General features: G+C 50.5%; 11 protein-coding genes across 11 annotated transcripts; 5 read left to right on the forward strand and 6 right to left on the reverse strand.

The window, feature by feature from the left end:
• Positions 1-262: 262 nt before the first annotated feature.
• CNBD3040 (hypothetical protein) lies at positions 263-2895 on the reverse strand (the record flags this gene model as incomplete). Its single annotated transcript, XM_770803.1, has 5 exons — positions 263-1858; positions 1890-2003; positions 2057-2432; positions 2493-2561; positions 2624-2895. The coding sequence occupies 5 exons, from the start codon at positions 2893-2895 to the stop codon at positions 263-265; spliced, it is 2427 nt and encodes an 808-aa protein (XP_775896.1).
• Positions 2896-3145: 250 nt separating this feature from the next.
• Positions 3146-5200, reverse strand: CNBD3050 (hypothetical protein; the record flags this gene model as incomplete). The annotated part of the gene is made up of 10 exons (XM_770804.1): positions 3146-3187; positions 3251-3301; positions 3380-3451; positions 3547-3606; positions 3655-3747; positions 3811-3952; positions 4011-4095; positions 4162-4216; positions 4272-4596; positions 4692-5200. 10 exons carry the CDS (start codon positions 5198-5200, stop codon positions 3146-3148), a joined length of 1434 nt encoding a protein of 477 aa, XP_775897.1.
• Positions 5201-6058: 858 nt separating this feature from the next.
• Positions 6059-6938, reverse strand: CNBD3060 (hypothetical protein; the record flags this gene model as incomplete). Its single annotated transcript, XM_770805.1, has 3 exons — positions 6059-6211; positions 6267-6724; positions 6791-6938. 3 exons carry the CDS (start codon positions 6936-6938, stop codon positions 6059-6061), a joined length of 759 nt encoding a protein of 252 aa, XP_775898.1.
• Positions 6939-7117: 179 nt separating this feature from the next.
• On the forward strand, positions 7118-7990 carry CNBD3070 (hypothetical protein; the record flags this gene model as incomplete). The annotated part of the gene is made up of 6 exons (XM_770806.1): positions 7118-7180; positions 7224-7380; positions 7428-7720; positions 7772-7823; positions 7872-7922; positions 7980-7990. 6 exons carry the CDS (start codon positions 7118-7120, stop codon positions 7988-7990), a joined length of 627 nt encoding a protein of 208 aa, XP_775899.1.
• A 563-nt stretch (positions 7991-8553) lies between these two features.
• CNBD3080 (hypothetical protein) lies at positions 8554-10917 on the forward strand (the record flags this gene model as incomplete). Its single annotated transcript, XM_770807.1, has 5 exons — positions 8554-8973; positions 9035-9542; positions 9623-10593; positions 10675-10812; positions 10876-10917. 5 exons carry the CDS (start codon positions 8554-8556, stop codon positions 10915-10917), a joined length of 2079 nt encoding a protein of 692 aa, XP_775900.1.
• A 149-nt stretch (positions 10918-11066) lies between these two features.
• Positions 11067-12551, forward strand: CNBD3090 (hypothetical protein; the record flags this gene model as incomplete). The annotated part of the gene is made up of 3 exons (XM_770808.1): positions 11067-11305; positions 11363-11431; positions 11489-12551. 3 exons carry the CDS (start codon positions 11067-11069, stop codon positions 12549-12551), a joined length of 1371 nt encoding a protein of 456 aa, XP_775901.1.
• Positions 12552-12651: 100 nt separating this feature from the next.
• On the reverse strand, positions 12652-13322 carry CNBD3100 (hypothetical protein; the record flags this gene model as incomplete). Its single annotated transcript, XM_770809.1, has 5 exons — positions 12652-12765; positions 12826-12894; positions 12954-13048; positions 13127-13192; positions 13253-13322. The coding sequence occupies 5 exons, from the start codon at positions 13320-13322 to the stop codon at positions 12652-12654; spliced, it is 414 nt and encodes a 137-aa protein (XP_775902.1).
• Positions 13323-13552: 230 nt separating this feature from the next.
• CNBD3110 (hypothetical protein) lies at positions 13553-14582 on the forward strand (the record flags this gene model as incomplete). The annotated part of the gene is made up of 6 exons (XM_770810.1): positions 13553-13603; positions 13664-13739; positions 13832-13988; positions 14048-14163; positions 14215-14296; positions 14414-14582. The coding sequence occupies 6 exons, from the start codon at positions 13553-13555 to the stop codon at positions 14580-14582; spliced, it is 651 nt and encodes a 216-aa protein (XP_775903.1).
• A 212-nt stretch (positions 14583-14794) lies between these two features.
• Positions 14795-17309, reverse strand: CNBD3120 (hypothetical protein; the record flags this gene model as incomplete). Its single annotated transcript, XM_770811.1, has 5 exons — positions 14795-15140; positions 15199-15398; positions 15455-17121; positions 17225-17260; positions 17306-17309. 5 exons carry the CDS (start codon positions 17307-17309, stop codon positions 14795-14797), a joined length of 2253 nt encoding a protein of 750 aa, XP_775904.1.
• A 205-nt stretch (positions 17310-17514) lies between these two features.
• On the forward strand, positions 17515-18083 carry CNBD3130 (hypothetical protein; the record flags this gene model as incomplete). The annotated part of the gene is made up of 4 exons (XM_770812.1): positions 17515-17529; positions 17595-17714; positions 17818-17906; positions 18044-18083. 4 exons carry the CDS (start codon positions 17515-17517, stop codon positions 18081-18083), a joined length of 264 nt encoding a protein of 87 aa, XP_775905.1.
• A 204-nt stretch (positions 18084-18287) lies between these two features.
• On the reverse strand, positions 18288-19653 carry CNBD3140 (hypothetical protein; the record flags this gene model as incomplete). Its single annotated transcript, XM_770813.1, has 4 exons — positions 18288-18330; positions 18382-18535; positions 18586-19417; positions 19468-19653. 4 exons carry the CDS (start codon positions 19651-19653, stop codon positions 18288-18290), a joined length of 1215 nt encoding a protein of 404 aa, XP_775906.1.
• Between the last annotated feature and the right edge of the window lie 1098 nt (positions 19654-20751).

The raw sequence follows: 20751 nt of genomic DNA on the forward strand, positions 1-20751 counted from the left end.
TCCGGAGCAGATATCTACTCCCAGTTACATCGCCCCGCCGCCATGCATCCGACTCCTCCTCTTTCCCTTATGTATCCTCCAATGCCACCAATACATACATAGTGATCGTATGGTGGATGAACGGCTGAATTCTATGCATTGGGCGAATTGATATGCTACTATGCACAATCAAGTATTACAACTGGACTCGCACAAGTTTATTGTCCGTCTGTTCGCCAATCTCGCCTCGGCCGCCAGCCGCGACTCACAAACCGCACACTTCTTAATTCACAATAGTTCTTCCCTGCTTCTGCGCCTTTTCTCCATTACTCGTCTTCTCGCCGCCCACTTGCGGTTCAGGATCAACCGCGATACTCCTCCTCCACTGATCAGTTCTTCTTACGACCTCCCTTATCTTGCCTTGGCTATTCTCGTTCTCCCGGGCCCTTTCTGTTTGTCGGCGCCTCATTTCCTCCCTCTCGTGCGCTCTTTGCTTCTCCCACTTCTTTTTGGCCTCTTCGACTCGTTCACTCTCTTTCAACTTGAAAGTAACGGGCTGTTGCATTTTAGACAGTCGCTGGCGATGTCGTTCGGCAAGTTCCTCCATAGACATTGTCTTTGGAGCAGAAGCCGGATGACGATCGGACGCGCCACCTGTAATGACTCTCGGCGGACTAGTGTAAGACATCTGGGGACGATTAGCAGCAAGAGGAGGTGATGGGATTCCTCTTTCGAAATAATCGTGGTGAGCTGCGGAGCCCTTTCTCTCTATATCTGAAACGTATGTAATCGGACTACGTTCAGGAAAAGTACCATGTGCTCGCTCCTGCTGAGCAGGGCCAAAGTCAGAAACCCTTGTTTCCAACATACTGATCGTTCTTTCTCGACGGCTCTCAATACCTTTGGCGACGCTAACGGGGACTGTGGTGTATTGACGCTGGCGATCGACCGACAAGGAGGCAAAACTGGGCGGAGAGCTTGCAACAGGGCTGACAATCCTCCTTTCGGCAACGTAGGTGTCCCACTCGGATTGCTGTTGCGGCATCTCAGTCATATGGCTCTGTAATGGTGAGGGATTTGATGCGCTCGAGACAGGCCGTACCTTTGCTTCATCTAGTAACCTAGAGGACATGCTGGAATACCTACGCGGCCTCCCTTCAAGCCCAGACCCAGACAGTGTATCTGCTCCGGAAGGTCCAGCAAATGACTGAGTTTCACTAGGAGTCCTCGATCTCAGCAATTCCAAACTACCTTGTACGCTTTCGCGAGCCTTTCTGACCTCTTCAAGCAATCTGAGCTTACTCTCGAGGTCAGAACTATCGCGGCCAAGACCGCTCGATGGCTCATCTGGCTTCAACTTTTCTATGCCCAGAAACATAGTGTTTGTAGGCTTGTCGGGGTTGATATTCTCGTGGCCTTTACCTGATTCGCTTGCGACGCGTACCAGGCTAAAGGAGCTCGATGGTCGTATTTGGGGCGAGATATCGTTCCCAAGTAGGCTGAGGTTGTTCGAAGGGCGTTTTTTCAAGATTTCAGACTCTTGCGAGTCGTTGAATTCCAGTTGAGGGAGCAGCACGCTCGATCTGTCCGCCGTTAAGGAGATGGCATACGGCCCGGATGGGGATGATACGTCTCTGACAGACCCGCACTTTTCAGTTCCATTGTGTTCAGATTCCGACCGTGGTTTGTTCCCATATTTCTCCTCCCACTCGACCAGCTCGGCTCCGACATTCTTGAAACGTTCAGCGGCTTTTGATATTTCATCCTCCTCCATGCGAGCTTCCTCTTCGGCACGAAGTCGGTTCATACGTTTCTGGAGCAGTCCAATGACGCGGAACTGGATGGCAGCGCCGACCTGTTGCGATTTCAAAGTCAATTTCTGCACTTGTCGTCATACGGACGTGACTTACCAAGACCACCGCGCCCAGGATCCCTAATTCGATTATCATCGTCTGAGTGAGGGGGTATTTTGCGCCGCCCAACGTTGGGAAGAGATCGTGAAATCCAAGGTTGTAGATATAGAACTGATACATTTTCGTTAGTTCACCCCATGACGGGTTACAGCACTCAATATCACCTCTTTCAGCCCGGCCCTAGTGTAGCAATCTACCCCCAAAACAAACGATGTAGCTCCTATCCAAGCAGTCGATACAAGGGTCATCAAGTCATTGGACCATTTTGGCAAGCTGGCAATGAAAGCAACAACTGTCAATGCTCCAAGCAAAGCCCACCGGCCAACCACGGAGGTTATTAAACCTCCCTCTCGCAAAGCCAGGAGAAACCATCCGAATGTAAATCCCCCTGCGGCTGAGATGGCATACTTGGTGAAGTTGAAGAAGAAGATACCGAGGCCTGCACCTATGAAGGACGAGATGAGGCAGGCAAGGAGGTAGAGGCCCCGAAGGGTGGGAGACGGCGGGTGAGGGGAGGGCGGAACAAGATTCGGTTGGACACTTTCAGTTGTTATCAGTATTAGACTGTCGACTGTAGAATGCATTGTCATGAATTCTCACCCGAATCGAAGTATCATGACGAGAGCGAAGAGGAAGAGCGCCTGGCCTGAAGCGATAGCCAATGACGACCTAAGTTTGTTGAGTCTCTACACCGACTTTTTGTGACGATAAACAAACGTTTCTATACTCACCATCGGTTCTTGCCGCCTAGCACGGCCACGGGGATTCCTGATAAGATCAGCACGGCTCCTGCGATACCATACGCAGGGTCAATGACAATGTTAAAAGGGACCCAGTCATCGCCTTCGGTCCAGGTCTGGGTATTATTGCCCGGGGCTGTTTCATTGGTGTCCTCTCGCCTGACGATGGGTGGGTTGAGCGAAGGGATGGGTGCGAGGGCGTGAGCTGAAGCGAGGGTGGTCCCGAGGAGGGCTGCTGCTGCAAGTAAGATTAATATGCGCATTGGACGACTAATGGAGGCGAGTCATAGATGGCAAAGGCAAAGATCCATGGAGTATACCTATAATATACTCGAAACTTTATGCTGGAGGACTGAGACGGTGTGAGAAACTCGGCGACAGGTACCACCATCACAGCCACGCGACCCGGCTATAAACAAACACGCGCGGCTATATATTACAACATGCCACACAACCTCCACATACAACATCATACGTATGTATGCATAGACACATACGTACATACAATAACTCTTAATGCCGTCCTCTCCTTCCCTTTACCCTCCCACTCCAGTACTGCATACATACAATCAGTCCCATACCTAGGCTGCCCGCATCCTCAAGCCAATGCATGCTTACCTTGTGGTTCATCGTGGTGAAATCGCTCTCCGATGCAGCAATCCCAATCAACTGCCCAGCGCCATCACATCAGCGTCCAGCTTCTCCCATTATTATACTAGCAAAAAGGGAGCTAGATAAAGAGCTTACATATGTCCCAAGCTTTATTAATTCTCTATCCCTCCGCCCATCAGGAGAACCGGCCTTGTTGAATGCTCGAATCTAATTCACAAGGCGATCATTTGTCAGCTCGTATCGTGCAATACTCTTTTGTACGCGACCAAAAAAAAGAGTAATAGTCAAGGATAGAGTTATACCTTTAGCCCCTCTCCCGGATTTAATGCAAAATTTCTTGAAAGGTCGTCGATATGTATAGTCTTGTTGATTGTCAGTTTTGGGATGACCGGGACTCAAGATGGGCGTACATTCTTAGCTGACCACTGAGGGAACGATGCCCACAAGTATGCCAGAGGTTTGACTTCATGCTTGTATGGCTGGCCGTTTCGTTGAGAGAATACCTTGCCCATTCAAATCAGCTCGCACATTAGAGGGGCCTGGTAGGGAATGAGATATTGACCTACGGGAAACATACAGGTCCGATCGATTACAAATGAGATCTTATACCCTCTAGAGTTGTTAAACAGGTCTAGCTCTACTAATTTGGTTTCTAGCCATCGCCAAGACGTCTGGGACCATATAACTATGTCATAGTGCGGATAAACGCTTTTAATGATAAAAGATGTCAGCTAGTAGACAATTGTTCAATTCCCGGACCACCTACAGTTCGAGAAAGTCATGTAATCCTGGCCGGGCACATTCCGAGGATGGAAGGGTTCCGTTTAAAAGAGACTTTGTGTCTACGATTGCTGGAAATAGAAAATTGTCAAAATACCCCCGATCAAACGAACCAACCTTGTATGACATAAGCTTACTATAATCTAAGTCGAGGACGAGAAGTTTCTTTCCTTCTCTAGGAGCATTCATAACCTACTAGGTATCAGCTAAGAGGGACACTGTGGGGGTGGATATGCGCTTGACGAACCGTAATCGGCACCTTGTCAATAATCTCTTGTATCTTTCTCTTATTTCTGGGATCATTACCCGGACCTATGCCTTTATAATCTACATCAAATTCGCCCTCCCCACCCTCCCCTTCCTGTTCCTTTATAGGGTCCACAAAACGTTCCTCCACCTTTGTCCCGACCAGAACGAATTTACCGCCTTTCCTAACCCCCAAATGGGCAAATCGCATGGCATCGTGTGAGGCGTTGAGCTTGCCCTTGACGGTTGGCGAAAGACCGATGAGTTTCTGTGCGTCGGGGGGTATAGACGTGAGGGAAGCGATCTTCTCGCGGAAATCATAGACCCTGGAGAGAGAAAAGGACACCCGTTTGTGTCTGTCTGAGCAAAACGGAAAGATCTAATTTGAAAATCGCGAACAGGGAGCAAAACGAAAGCTTACATATCATTTCCACCGACGTGAATGTCGTACACTTTACCGCCCCACTGCATTTTCAGGTCCCACCATTCTTCGTCTGTCTCTTCGGCCAAAGGCACGGTGGAGACTTTGGGCGATTCGTCGTCGTCCATATTTACATCGTTGGAATCAGCCAAGTCGGCGCCTTGGTCTCTTTCTCTTTGATGGATAGCAGAGGATGTGGTTGCTGTAGAAGCATCCTCATCCTTGTTGCTTTGCTCGTTTCCTTCTGCTTCCGCACTTGTCTCCTCTTCACGCACCATCGCATCTTCGTTCCCGAGCGCCCTGTGCCGCCGCGCCTGCTCCTCCTCTGGGGTGGAAGCATGGAAAACCTTTACTCGCTTACCACTAGCTGCTGTCTCCGCGTCCGAACGGGCATTGACAGTTTTCATCCCTTCAAAGTCCTTTGATGACGTATCTTGAGCGGAGAGGCTGTTGCCCGTGGCGTCTGAGTGAAGGTGCGGTGAACGACGGGTTGGTTCGTCCTGCGACATGATAATGGCCGTTATAGAATTGTTAAACAGATCACCAGGTTTGGAAAGTGTTTGGTTGCAAGTTTTTTCTTTTCTGTTCAGAGTGATGATAAGTATTGACTACTACACGCTTCTATTGTTCTTGCCTTTCGCTCCTTTCACTCTTACGTCGGTAGATCGATCGTGGAGAGCGTAAACAAAGTCTCCAGCAGACGACCATCAATGACATCATGACTTCTTATCAGATTACATAATACATGTTACATAATATGAATAGGTAAACGCGGCGGCCTGCATAAATGAATGACCATCATTTATTTTGAGTCAATTGTTTGAGGAGGAGGAGGAGGCTTTACGGCGGACTCCTCGCCCGAAAACCGCCCGAGTTGATCCGAAAAGATTGAGTACGCCTGGTTGCCAAGAGGCGGAATCAATAGAACAGCCGCGTACAGCCGAAGGCTGAGTCGTGATGGTCGGTGTCGTCCTAGGCACGCCCAAAGACGTAAAAGACCGGGAGTAGTTCCGATCGGGAGACAAGGAAAAAAAATAAAAACACCATACGGTCTCGAAATGAAAGATGAGACATGGAAAAAATGTTCTGTAGCATCATGTATACGACGAGAGGAGGAATCAAGTACAAAGTCCGACGTAGGATACGTTAAAGGCAACATTCAGTAGTCTATGACATTTCATTAATGACAACATCATCGTCGACTACACAGACAAAAGAGACGACGTTTTGACAAACCCATCTGCCACGAAAAAAAAAAGAGCCGGAAACAGGTATCAACTACAGCCCAAATTACCACATCTGGATATCCTACTATAGACACAAGAAAAGAAATGTAACACGGATCGCAATGGGAAATGTCGCGACTTTTACGCCGAGGCTTGGGCTTCATCCTCGCCCTTTGACGCCTTTTCAGCTTCTTGTCGCTTGAGCGTCTCAATCTCCTCGGCGGTAAGGAAGCGTCCGCCCTTACCCCTTGGTCGAGAGCACGCATGGCGGTGACGCGACTCGTGTAGGTAGGGCTTGAAAAAGTGTCAGCATCTCAGGCTACAAGGACCAAGCTGCATGGATACACACCTTGCGGGATCTCACGAGCCTGTTCAGTTCTTCCAACCTGGCCCTCGCCATTCTCCGCTTGAGGATCCGGTGGTACTGCTTGGCATTCACATACAGCGGCTCCTCATTGTCCACATCGGCGTCCTGCTCCTCTCCTTCCTGCCGTTCATCCTGCTCTTCTTTCACTTGGACGAGGGACTCGTCGTCCTCTGCGTCGCTTTGGACATACTCGTGGTCCGGCTGGTGGTAGTGATGTGCGGCGGACTGCGGCTGTGGCTGCTGCTGATGGTAGGTCGACGGCCCGGGCTGCGAGAGGTCGAGGTCGAGGAACGTCGTGGGGTCCTCGCCGCCTTGGACGGCAGGGTACGAGCCGCGCGAAAAGTTGGGCGGGACGAGATTGGGGTAGGAAGGGATGTGGCGGCTGGAGTACTGGGGCGCTGATGTGCCTGGCGGGGCGGGGAAGGGATAGCCGTTGAGGGCTGGGGAGTGGATTAGCGGCGGCGGACACGGGTGCGGGCGTGCGCCTGCGGGAAGACGTGGCTCACGGTGCTGGCTGGACTTGGAGAGGTCCATGTTGGCGGGAAACGCCGAGTCATACTGTGCGGAGAACGCGGGGTCGGAGAAGGTGGGGGACGGCGGGTAGGCGGGGTGGTGGTTCGGGAGGAGGTGGAAGATGGGGAGGGAGGCTGCCATGGCGTGGTGTGGGAGGTGGGTGAGAGGCGGAAATGGAGGCGCCGGCCGAAAAGCGGTATTTAAGGGGCGCGGGGGCGTGTTAATTACGCGCCACGGGGATAACGCCGCGGGGATAGGGCTGGGAGGGGGGTTGTATTGGCCATCTCTGCTACATCCACCGCCAGCATCCCGCAAAAACCATGCCCGCCATCGCCCGCCAGCTGCTCGCCCGGGGATACGCCACCGCCGCCACGGCCGTCAAGGTGCGTTGCCACTCACCGTACAGACCACGCTCACCCCCCGCAGGCGCCGCTCCAGCTCAACTCGCTCACCGGCACCTATGCCACCTCCACCTACCTCGCTGCCTTGAAAAAGTCCCCCAAGGAGCTCGAGGCGCTCGCAAAGGACGTCGAGGCCTTTGACCGCAAGATCAGGGACGACGCCAAGGTGGCCGCTTTCATCCGTACGTGCACGTCCCCCCGCGGGTCTCGCCGCGCTCATCCTGTGCAGAAAACCCCACCCTCTCCGCCTCTGAGCGCGCCGCCGCCCTCTCCTCCGTCGTTCCTTCCGGCGCCTCGCCCATCCTCTCCAACCTCCTCTCCGTCCTCTCGGAGAACGGCCGTCTCTCCTCCGCCCCCAAGGTCTTTGCCGACTTCCACTCTCTCATGGCTGCCTACAGGGGTGAGCTCGAGGTCGTCGTCACCAGCGCCGAGCCCCTCGACTCCAAGTCTTTGAGCAGGCTGGACAAGGCTTTGAAGGGCACCGAGATTGCCCAGGGCAAGACTTTGAAGGTTGTCAACAGGGTAGGTCGCCGTGTGCGGTGAGCGGGCATGCGTGGGCTCATCCATTCTCAGGTCAACGCGAGCGTTCTCGGTGGTCTCCTCGTCGACTTTGGAGACAAGACGAGTGAGTTGCACATGCATATGTTGTGGGACTGGACTGACCGGATTCAAGTCGACCTTTCTGCCTCTTCCAAGGTCAACCGATTCAATGCCGCCCTTACCCGTGAGTACACGCTGTGCCGCTGATCCGTCGTAAGCACTGTGCTGATGGTGTTTGCAGAGGGTGTGTAAATTGTTTAGAGTTGAGTAAAAATAGGACCAGAATGAATGAATGGCATATTTGGCAATTTGCAAAAACGAGTCGTTGAGCGTGTTGAGCGTGTTCCAAGAGTTGCCGAGCGTATATGTGTTCAGTGTAAAGCGGGACGTGATACTTTGCCGGACGGCTATACGTGTGGACTGCTCGTGCTCATGACGTGGACGTGTGGATGGAGATTTAAACGTGTGTGGTGGCAGAGGTGTACAGAGTATGTGGAGTGTATAGTGGCCAAGGAAGGGACGGTGTCTGGAGCCAAAGCACGGAAAGGGTTGTGTGTGGCTCCTTTATGGGCCGTATATGGTGCATGCTTGAATATAAAGACGTTCATGTGAATCCATATTGAAAGATATCCTGTACACATATGTGGAAGCAACTGACAGACGCAACGGCCGCGACGCGAGTTAAAGTTTGATTCCATACCGTACGTACTTTCAACTAAAATAAATAACGTCAAAGTCACCATCCCTGGCCCCTTGGCATATACCCGGCTGTACTAGTATATATACAGCCCTCGGCCCTTTTATTCTTCCTCGCCATGCCCCACCACGACACTGTCCCCGCCATGCCACCTTCAGACGCTGCAAAGCCAGACGACCTCGCCATACAAGACCTCTCACGCGAGGTCACCTCCACAGGCAACATCCGCCTTGCGGCAAAACGTCTCGCCCAGTCCGCCCAGGCAGAAAAACTGAGAAATTTGAAAGAACGCGCGAGCACACGGCCTCAAGTCGCACCGCCATATGCCAGATGGGCAGATGACCCAGAAGAAGCTGAATATCTTCAGTCCAACGTCCATGCTCAGGCAGCGCACGTAGAAGACCAGGTGCTTGTGAGTGATGAGGAAGACGAAGAAGAGAAAGAGGCCATGGGTCATATGCAGGAAGTCGTGGATGGTCTTTGGGTTGGTGATTTGGTAGCTGCCAACGATGATGACGAGCTTGAAAAAAATGGCATTGTGAGTCCTTTTTTGGTGTGTTGTGGCTTGGCCAAAAGTTGGTAACATGGTGTTTGGACAGAAAAATATCTTGTCTGCACTCAGACCGTCTCTCAAATTCTCAGACAAGTATGCAGTCTACCCATTGGAGATTGACGACGCTGCGGATACCGATCTGCTCTCCCACCTACCAAGCTGTGTGGCATGGATCAAAGAAATTTTAGACTTACGTCAAAAGGCAGCAGAGCCGTCATCTCAGCAGAAGAATGGTACCGGAAACGGCGAATCGTTGAAAAGGTCGCCAGACATTGATACCGTAGCCCAGCGGGGCAAGCCGGGAGGTGTCCTGGTTCATTGCCAAGCTGGCATGTCCAGATCAGCCAGTATCGTGGCGGCGTATCTGATGACCGAATATGATATCGACCCAATGGAGGCGGTGGCGATGATCAGGGAGAAGAGACCGGTAATAGAGCCATCCGCCACTTTCTGGCACCAGCTGGGATTGTTCTACAATACAGATGGCAAGGTATCTCTAAAGGATCGATCTACTAGACAGTACTATATGGAGCGAACCACTACCCAATTCATCAGTAATTTTTTTTTTCCTTTTTTTCTATCTTGCCTGCTTATTCCACACATCATCTCAAACGCTAACACTTCCTCTCCGTAGACGGCGATGGGACAGCGCCCTCTGTGGAAAAGATGGCCAAGTACCCTGCATCGCCTTCCCCGTCCAATCCACCTACTCCCAAGGACCATGCGCGTCGCAAGATCCGATGCAAAATGTGCCGACGCCATCTGGCTGTGCGAGAGCATATGATGGACCACATTCTCGACCAGGCGCCTGCTGTACCCGCTTCCCGGCCGCGTACGCCTTCAGGCGCATCCATATCAAGCCAAAGAGCTAGCTTTAGCAGTAATGCAGGGATGAGATTTACCGATGTCATGGAAGAAGCCGGCGCGGGTCTTTTGACAGACAGGGAGCGAAGGGGCAGCCAGGTCAGCGATGTGATCAACCCCTTGACTGGCCTGCCTGGTGCATTGTCAAGAAGATCCAGTGCAGGCGCTGGGTCCAACGGTGCTCTCAGCCCTAGAGCAACCCAGACGCTATATGAGCGAGACACTGTGACGTCGCCGTTGTCCATCTCCCACAACAACAACAACAACAACAACACCACGCATCTGGCCTCGCGACGAGAATCTCTTCTCCGTAATCATTCCGAGCCCGCTGGAACTATGCCACCCCCTGTTCCCTCACCTACTTCTCATAGCACTACTTCTGTACCAGCTCCAGCTCCGGCTCAGCGTGCTTTGCAGTCTGCAGACCAGCTTAACGCGAGGTTACCGCCGCAGCTTTTAGCCCTTCGGATGGCGGGTATGGGTGGCGCCGGTGCGAGTGCTCCAGCCTCCCCAGGAACAAATACACCTGAAAAAGAACGCAGGGACCAGTCTCCATCTTCTGCCAATACCAATGGCGGCACAGGTGCTGCAGCAAGACGATTGAGTTCACTTGCAATGACTTCCAAGGATGAGAAGGAAGCGACGAAACTGTACGAGAGAAGGGCGAGTGCGGGGGAAGGAATGTATGGTCCACCACCTATACTTGTCAACCCCAAATGCTCAGGTTACTTTGTTGAACCTGTATGTCCTTCATTTTTTTCGTATGCGGTTAATGTGTAGGGTTCGGTTAACCGATAATATTTTTTTAATTTTTCTTCACAGTTGACGTGGATGGAGCCCGTTCTCTCAAAGGGACAGGTTGCGGGAAAGTTGGTCTGTCCGAATGAAAAATGCGGTGTCAAGATTGGTAATTTTGATTGGGCCGGCGTGCAATGTGGATGCAAGGAATGGGTGACACCTGTAAGTTTTTGCAATGATGTGATGCTAAAAGTGGTGACACAAAAAGCTGACACCGAGTTGCAGGGATTTTGTATCCACCGAAGCAAGGTGGACGAGGTTTTCTAGTGCGTGGGCGAGGGAAAGAGGCTTAAGATTAGTTGTGTCGCATTGCATTGTTACGAAGATAAGATAAGTATCTGTTTTATTGCCCATATGTTCTGAAAGATGCATGATATGATAAATGTTACGCGGAACGGAGATGGGTCGATGTCCGGATGAGATTTCAAGAATGCTTTCCGATACTTGTTCGCTGGTCCGTTATACCTCATCTTCTCTCGTCCATCTTCATTTTCTTCACCCCCAGCATGCCCCCGCCTCACCCGGAGCTCAGACATCTCCTTGCAACCTCACGCCGTATCCCCTCAAAAACCTCTAGGCTCCTCTCCACTTCAGCCTCCACACTCCGCCCTACCGACGAGGAGCCACATTTCACCAGAGCACCAAAATCAACGCCGTATGTCCTGGTCTTGAACCACACGCGGAAAGTAAACTAATCCGAAAACATTCGTAGTGTAAAGTCCCAAACAGATTCATTACAGCACACTCAGTTCAATGACCTGTGGTCTCAATTACATCAAGAGTACGTTTTCATTCCCCAAATCCATTTCCGTTCATGTTGTCTGACATTTCAGATCAGATGGCCTAAGCAATCTAACAACAAGGGTGCACCCCAATCTATATCCTCTTTTCTAGACCTCTCATCTTCTAATGTCATCCCCCGCCCTATGAAAGGCGCTCGTAATCGACTGGCTCGCGCTAGCGGCGTGACTCCGCCCGAAGCAGAAGTCTTCAACGAGGTCATCTCCTCGATACTCACATCATTTCCCTCGACCCCTTCTGATCCCTTCCTTGCCACAAAATCTGGAGTCACTGGATACGGCAGCAACGAATGGGGCGACGGGGCTAAACAATTAAGGACAATGTTTGATAGGAATCGGAGTGAAGATGACAATTTGGAGGAGTATGAAATGTTGGCAGAGGAGATGGACATGGTGTCGAGTGATCTAGAACTAGTGGAATGGGCCAAGAAAAGGGTCTTCACTCCAATAGATCCATTAAAACCGGACGAGGGTACAGAAAAGGTCAAGGCATCTGTCGAAGACGAAACATCAGCTACACCAGAATCATCTCAGTCGACTGCTGCTACGAGCCCGCATCAAAACACGTACAAGCCCCCCGCCAACCTTCTCCCCTTGCTTACATTCTCCCCCGTCTATCCCAAAATCCTGACTCGTGTACTCAAAACATTACGCGAGAATTTCAATTCTCCTCACCTCGTCCTCGCCCTTTTCCACCATGCCCAATCATCTTCCCTCGAATCTTATCTTTTTGGATGCTTGACGGGAGCTTATAACGAAGTCCTCACATGTCGTTGGGAAAGCTTCCGAGATCTTGATGGTGTACAAAGGGGAATTCGCGAGATGGAAATGATGGGTGTCAAGTGGGACAAGGATACCAACAGACTCGTTAGTCGGGTGGTTGACGAAGCTGGGAGAGAAATTTTACAGGGAGGAAGATGGGGAGAAGATGCGCTGCAAACGTTACAGCAACTAGAGAGAAAGCTGGAGAGTGATGTCATTGAGGAAGAAAGGTATCATGAGTTCGAGAGGAAGAAGCGAAAGAGGGAAAGAGAACGTAGAGAGGGTGGGGCAGATGGAGAGCAGTGGCAGACAGAGAGGGGGGCCCTCGGCATGTTATGATAGATTGGTATCGTACATGCATTATGCTGCCAAATGTCAATAGTAGAAATACAACATGTCCACTCGTCCTTTTGTTCTGCCTCTAAAGTTCATTTTATTTTTATTGCTGCCCTGCTGCAAATCTGGCGTGGCTAGACGCAAACAGACGTTCTTGCAGTTCCAGCAGTTCTTCCTCTGTCATGCCCTTGGTATCTGGCTGTGATCGTACACGCTCCTGTAACATCAAAGTCAGCCATACATCCTACTATAAAAGGTACAATTCTCGTAGACATACCTTTTGAGCCTGTTTAAAGTCCTTGTTCGACTCTTCCACCTCGGCCACAAAGTCTTCAAACCCCAGTTGCTGGCTCATTAAATCAGTACAATATATAATGATATTGTTCCAAAAACAAGGCAACCCACTTTGAGCGCTTCTACGACGTGCTCAGGCGATATGGTCTTTTTAGAAGAGGCTTCACAGACCATATTGGATTGGGTGGAAATGAGCTTTATCCATTCTGTACAGGTCGAGGATGTTCATCAGTCAATATTGCGCTTGACAACCGAGCAATATACACAAATAGGCGTCTGCTCACCAGTACAGCAGTCAAATATAATGTCCTTGGCCTCTTTTGATGCAGATATATCCTCTGGAAGCATTTCTGCGAGGCAAGTCGGTCAGTTTTGCGCTGTGGTCTACCATACACGGGCAAAAGACGAACCTTGGATGATCTTGAGGACGGTAGCTTTCGGCAAGCTGACGTCGTCTTCGCCCTTACCATTACCTGTCATGTTGAGATATGTCTGGGATGAGTGATAAAATTGGAAGTGGCAAGAGAAGTAGTAACAGGGAAAGCGAGAATTATTATCATCATTTGTTTTCGCTTTTCTTTTCGCGTCTTCGCCTTTGCCCGCTTCAGTCCACCTCCATTTGTATTTTCGCATTATTACTATATTCACAATTTCCCCCAGCTACTTCCTCCGAACATATTCCCTGTCCTACATCCATCCACCCAGACCCCATGAGTGCAACCAAGCGAGGAGCCACAGCCGTTCACGGCAGCAACCCGCAGGTATAGCCAGTCTTGCCCAAACGTCACCACTCAATCTAACAATACTTGGCTGTCTTATAGTACCTCATTGAAAAGGTCATCAGAGCCCGTATATACGACTCTCTGTATTGGAAAGAGCACTGTTTCGCCCTTACTGGTAAGTCCGCAGCTCGTGCTTGATTACTCGACTGACAGGGTATGGTTACCGTGTATTCACTTGATCACCGCTCTTTATCGTTGTTCCTGCAGCCGAATCAATAATAGATAAAGCTATAGATCTTCGTGCTATTGGAGGTGTGACAGATCGCCAAACACCCACGCCTTTCATATGTCTAGTTCTCAAGCTTTTGCAACTTCAACCGGAAAAGGAAATCCTGATAGAGTATCTGTTGGCTGAGGAGTTCAAGTACGTGGTTTCGCCATCTGTACTCTTCACAAATGGACAAAAAGCTGAGACTCGGGCAGATATTTGAGGGCGCTCGCAGCCTTTTACGTGCGGTTAACATTCAGATCATTGGAGGTCTATGAAATCCTCGAGCCACTGATGAAGGATTATCGGAAGTTACGGGTCGTTCATGCCGGTAAGTGCACTCCTTGCAACTTTGGAAGACAGAAACCAACAGTCATTACAGGCGGTTATTCTTTGACCCACTTTGATGAATTCATAGACGAACTGTTGACCCAGGAACGTGTCTGTGATATCATTCTTCCCCGGTTAACCCAGAGGAGCGTGCTGGAGGAAACAGAAGGATTACCGCCCAGGAAAAGTCTCCTCGTGCGTATCTCTTTTCTACCAGTTTCGGCGAAATTAAATTTGACACATTTGACTAGGAGGATCAAGAGTCTGAACGAGAAGGCTCCCGGTCTCCGTCCCCTCCTCGATACACTTCCCGCTCACCCTCACGTACACCCCCATCATCACCCGGTTCTCGTGGACGGTCTCGTTCCCGGTCTTCAGCCTCGTCAGGTAACCGCTATGTTTCGCGTTCGCCTTCACTGAGTGGTAGTGAGCTGGGCGGAGAAGAGGGGGATACAAGGGACAGATATATCTCAAGAAGCCCAAGCGTGTCCCCTGATAGAGTTTTGGAGGTTGCCGAAGATGATGTGCTGGAGGGTGATGTCTAATAATCAATGTATGCATGTAGGAAATTTACATTAAACCGCTGTTTCTGCCTTTTATCATTCGTACACTTTCTATCTTATCATAACATATCATCTCCTTGGCAATCCCCATCCCCGGGCAGACCCGCTACTGCCCATCTTGGTTTCCAACTCTCCAACCTTGGTAGATAGTTTGCCCGCACTGGAGTCGATTGAGCTCAATGCCCTCAAGTGCGCACCAAGAATAGCAGAAAGCTGGCTAACTGGGTCATCTGGCATTTGTGAAGCTGCGTCAGCAGCAGACGCGGAGGGTGTCCCAGGACGGTTCGTGAGAGAGGACGTGCTTGCGTCGAGGGATGATTGGGAGGTCGAAATTTTGTTTACTTGTTCAATCATCTGTGACAGGTTACGAGACAGGTCATCGAGCTGTTTATTAAGATCCTCGGCAAGTGTGTAACTTGTTTCAGCGATTGTCAGTCAATAGCTTTTCCAATAAACCATCAGTCAAGACTCACGCCTTCTCCCGCTCTCGATCAGCCGGCATTTTCGCCGCCAACGGCCTGGTGCTGTCGTTTGACATTTTTGCAATCTCCTTCTCATACACATCCAACATACTTTCCAGCTGATTTTGCTGAGCCTCAAAGTAGTTCAACGGTTCATCAACAGCAGCTTGGGTCTGCTGAGCCTCCAACACTTGTCTTCTAAGAGCTGTAATCTTCAGGATTAGAAGTGTCAGCTTGTATCCAAGACACGAACAAGGTTACCACCCACTTGGTTACCATTCCTGACCAAAATCTTATCCCACTCCCTCACCTCACCAGCCTGCCTCTCAAACTCCTTCACTTGCTCCTCTAAATCCTTATTCCATCCTTCCACTATATCATCCAAGGCTTTGCCACGAAGAAGGTTGGGAACGGGTTCGCTGGGCTTCTCCACATTGGCTGGGGCGGAAGCAATGGGGGCGGTTGGTACAGCAGGTGTAGTGGTAGAAGCCGCCGCGGTAGTGTTGGGATTGGCACCAAAGAGACCACCGCTAGCTGAAGGGGCGGCGGTACTGCTTTGACCAGCATCGGCAGGCTTGGCTCCAAACAAGCCACCAGCAGCAGGCGCAGCAGGCGTAGGCGCAGCTGGAGCCTTATCCTTGTCACCATCTGTCTTTGCACCAAGACCGCCAAAACTGAACCCGCCAGCCTTAGGAGCTTCAGGCGCCTTGCCTTTATCGTCTCCAGAGGCCGTTGTTGCGGATGTACCAATGTTACCAAAGCTGAATCCACCCGGTTTGGGAGCCTCTGCAGGCTTATCAGTCTTTTTTTCTTCGTTGGAAGCGGCAGCAGCGGGGGCGCCAAAACTGAAGCCTCCCGTCTTGGGCGCTTCAGCCGGCATCTCGTCCTTCTTATCAGCGCTTGGGGCAGAAGCTCCAAAGCTGAAGCCTCCCGTTTTGGGAGCTTCAGTGGTAGAAGGAGTAGCAGGTTTGGCTCCCAAGTTACCGAAGGAGAACCCTCCAGCAGCAGGCTTAGGTGCTTCAGCGGGTTTTGAGGCACCTACTCCCCCAAACAAACCACTGGTTGGGGCAGCCGGGGCAGTGGTGGCGGTGTCAGCTTTAGGAGCCTCTGTAGCAGGAGCAGCGGGCTTGGCACCAAAAAGCCCCCCACCCCCAAAGGGTCCGCCTCCAGAAGTGGTGGGTGGTGTGCCAGATGTAGGAGTTGATGAAGAAGCATCCTTGGCAGGAGCAGAGCCGAAAAGTGAAGGAGCAGCAGGTGTAGTAGTGGAGGCGGGTTTAGCACCGAATGAAAAGAGGCCACCACCGGATGAGGGCGCAGGAGAAGAAGAAGCAGCAGGGGTAGATTCTGCAGGCTTTGAACCAAAAAGTCCACCTGTTGCAGGCGCAGATGTGGTGCCGGCAGGCTTTGCTCCAAACCCTGTAAATCCACCCGTTGTTGACGCTGCGCCAGGTGCTCCAGTGCCTTCTGCAGGTTTAGCACCAAACAAGCCACCACCTGTGCTTGTGCCGGTAGCAGCGCCTCCAAATAAGCTTGTCCCTGTACTAGCTGGAGGAGGTGCGGCCGGTGTAGTGGATTGACCAAAGCCACCAAAAGCAGGTTTAGAAGCTGGAGTCGTGGACCCAGTCGCCGTATTGTTCGTTCCAAATCCTCCAGTTCCAAATCCTCCAAATAGACTACCTCCAGAGGGCGCTGCAGGAGTCGAGCTGTTTGCAGCTGCCGCGTTTGAGTTGTTATTGTTATTATTGGCACCGGTGGTGTTATTTCCGAACAAACCGCCAGAAGTCTGTGCCCCACCGCCAAATAAGCCGCCCCCCGAGGCGGCAGGGGTAGCAGAGGAGTTGTTTGTAGTGGATGACGAGCCGAATAAGCCGCTACCAGAAGCAGGTTGAGACGAAGTGTTTCCAAACAGTGAGGTGCCGGAAGCGGAGGGTTGGGCTGGGTTAGATGAAGAAAAAATGGAGTTCGTTGTACATTGAGGAAGCTTTAAGTCAGATATAATCGACAGAGCGTGCAGGAAAGGTGGGGCCGTGGTACTCACGCTTTGAGCCGAAGCCGGCGAAGGGGTTTGGGGCGGCTACAAGGGGTGAGCGGAGCAAGGGAATGGTCGGGAAATACTTACCCATTGTAGACAGCGGAGAGAGTGTGCAGATGCAATGGAGACTCGAGTTCTTGTAAGTGCAGAATAACATCCCAAACTTAGTTCACGTAGGCGCGCGTTGCCCAGCTTCCCGCCAGCGCGCCTTCCTGCCGCAAACTCTCAGCGACACACCACCAAGCTTATTATATGTTGCCTATACTCTCTTATACCCTACTCAAAACACAAATATCATGTCCGCCATCGCAGTGAGTCTTCATCCGTTCACGGACACCACTCAATCTATGCTCACTACCAACAATCCAATTCACAGCCCGTCAACCCAAAGCCCTTCCTCCAAGATCTCACAGGCAAGGTCGTCTATGTCCGATTAAAGTGGGGTCTCGAGTACAGGGGCTATCTCGTATCTACAGATGGCTACATGAACTTGCAAGTGAGTCTTGTGCTCCGTGGCAAGAGTTATGGGCGCGGATTGCAGCGGATGATGTCAATCAGCCGCGGATCAGACGTGTAGAATACTGATTAAAATGTCACAGCTTGCTAACACTGAAGAAATTGAGAATGGCAAGTCAAATGGTGCTTTGGGAGAAGTCCTCATTCGCTGCAACAATGTTCTGTACATAAGGTGCGTGGCCACAAGTGCAGATGGAAATTGAAGTTGATGCTGACGACGCCGAACTGCCCCTTTTTTCCACTTTGCCTCATATCTGTGGATCAATATCAACTATGCTCCTTTCCTTTAACATTTTCTTTCTACAACAGAGAGTTCAAAGACAGGGCAGGCGGAATGGACCAAGATTAGATGATGTATGGCGGAGGTTGGAGGCCATATGCACAAATAATCGACTGTAAAACTTAGAAAGGGCACGCAGCCTGGGACAAGTGATTGCGGCCAACTCGCAATTCGCGATGAGGTAATATGAGAATTGTTACATGCAGAAGAACCCAAAGCAACTACCCGACTTGCATATACGCCTATGCCATGTAAAATAAACCAATATGGTCTCTATTGTTTCCCAACGTGAACGCCAGCGAGCATGTCCGCAAGCCTACATCCTTGATCAGCTTTGTCCAATGACCCATACATTGAAAACACAAACTCATCAGTCTGCTTGTCGGAGGCAGGAGGAAGTTTATCCTCTCCTGAAGCACCCTTGTCAACACCGTCGTCCGGCTCGCCGGTCTCCTCTTCCTCCCGCTCTTCCTCTTTTTCGCTCTCTTCCTCTTCGGACTCTGGCTCTTCCATGTCATCCACTACGTGTACATTCAGCGGAAACCTTCTTCGTACTGATAGAAAAACTCACACTCATCGAGAGCTTCTTCATGACCCCAAAGCTCCAATGCTTTTTTCAACTCCTCTACACATTCGTCATCCTCAGAAAACCTGTTTCCATTCAATTCGAGCACCGTCAATTCTTTGAGATGCTGAGAGATAGCTACACTCAATAGCTCGATAGCACGCTTGTCCATCTCGCCATATTGTAGCTTAAGGGATTCAAGCTTAGGATTAGATCCGAGGCTCAAACTGGTAGCGAGGGCAATACCGCCGGCTGAACCGAGCAAGCAGTCTGACAAGTTGAGGTGCTTGAGATTGGGCCATGAGCCGAGGTGCTTGACAATCGCACGGGTTCCGGTCTTGGTAGCTGTGTTGTCTTGCAAGTCGAGATGCTCCAACTCCTTGCAGTTAGACAAGCCCTCAGCAAGAGCCTGAATACCCTCCATCCTGATACCATTTTGGGGCATCTTGACTTCTTTCAAATTTCGGTGTTTCCCAAACGCCTCAGCCCAGTCAGGAGCGCTGCCGTTTTCCAATCGGTTTCGGCCACAGACAACGACCTTTAAGCTAGACTCCTTCCCTTCCTTCTCACACTTGGCGGCGTTATCAAGCAAGGCCTTTGCAACGACAGAACCGCCCCATGGTCCGAGACCGTTGTTGTTGAGCTTGAAGATTTGGAAATGGGTGTTGGACTGTAGGAATGGCACGAGGGCATCCGCGCATCGACCGCCAAATGCATTGTCAGAAAGATCAAGCTCGACCAAAGAGGTGTGATCAGAGAGTGCGTTGCACAAAGCGGAGAGGGCCTGAGGAATTTCAGAAATGAGTCGGCCCGTAAAGATATCTGCCAAGTCGACAACCTGCATAAAGAGCATGAGCGTCTGTGATCACATGAGAACAAGATTCTCACCTTCAAATTGGTTTTCTTCTTGAGCACGCTGGCAATAGCCTCACAGGCTTCAACACCCAAGGAATTGCCACCGAAATGAACCTCTTCAACATCTTCCATTTCTTCCAACTGGGAGATATAAGGTTCCAACTCGGCCTTGGTGTTGGCCTTGAGATTTTTACCGAGGATGGAGAATACCTTGGACATGGTTGCGGGGTAAGGCTGTGAAAAAAAGTAAGGGTATAGAAGGGGAACACAAAAGGACTTTACGAGTACTTTCCAGAAACCAACATCAGAAATCGGCGAAAAACAACATCACCACAGCGGAAGCTCTTTTCAGACTTTTGACGCGCTTTGACCGAACGTACAGGGATCGGGACACCTGAAAGCGGATACAACCAAGCGAGATAGATAGGTTTTTGCTGTAAATTCGACCCGCGTTTGCTGTAAGTTCAAAATGCATCACCGTGTTTGCTGTAATTTGTGCTTTGTTTGCTGTAATTTCATTCAAATCCACATATCTCCTTCAGTTATGCATACTATGCTTAGCTCTTGAGATATGTGGTAGCCAGAGATCAGCTCTATAAGTTACATTTACCAGGGGTGTGTATGCATCGAGAAAATCGGTAAGTATCGATTATTTCATTGTCCCCCTTTTCTGCCCACTGAGTCCGCTTTTATAAATTCACAGAGCAGTCAGTTCATCTCCAAACCAGCCCAATTTTCTATCATACCTCTGTGACCCATTGAAAATCGTCTGGAAGCAAAAGAATTGAACAGGAAGGCGTCATGTCCGCAAAATTGACATCTGAAGAACAAACTCACTATATCCTCGTTCCTCATTCCACCATTTTGTAGGTCCTTATTTAAATCAGCTTCAAATCAGCCCAAATTTCGAAGATATCCCCATGGTACATTGGCCAACACTATGACTGCAAAATATTTCCAAAAATTAATCGTGTGGCGTGCCAAAATGGCACCCGAGGACCAGCGCCCTATACCTTCAATTCCCCTTCAGCTATATCGCTCATAACCTAACATACGCCGGTTCCCCAGGGTAGCTTTGACCGTGTGTGCCAAAGTTCTCAACTTGACCGTTATCTATTTGACTGATGCTACTTTAGTCCATCTAGAAGTTTTCCAATGGTGCTGTTCTCATATCATCCTGACATCCACCACCAGCAACTTGGCGCACTCAGTTATGAGATGCCCCATACTGAACTATTGTTCGTAAACTACCTCAGCTGCTTTCACAGAAAGAGCTTTAGGTGATCTTTTCCAGCAGCAGAAGGTAGATACCTTTAC

The sequence above is a fragment of the Cryptococcus neoformans genome, chromosome 4, assembly GCF_000149385.1.
Source record: "Cryptococcus neoformans var. neoformans B-3501A chromosome 4, whole genome shotgun sequence".
Taxonomy (NCBI): domain Eukaryota; kingdom Fungi; phylum Basidiomycota; class Tremellomycetes; order Tremellales; family Cryptococcaceae; genus Cryptococcus; species Cryptococcus deneoformans.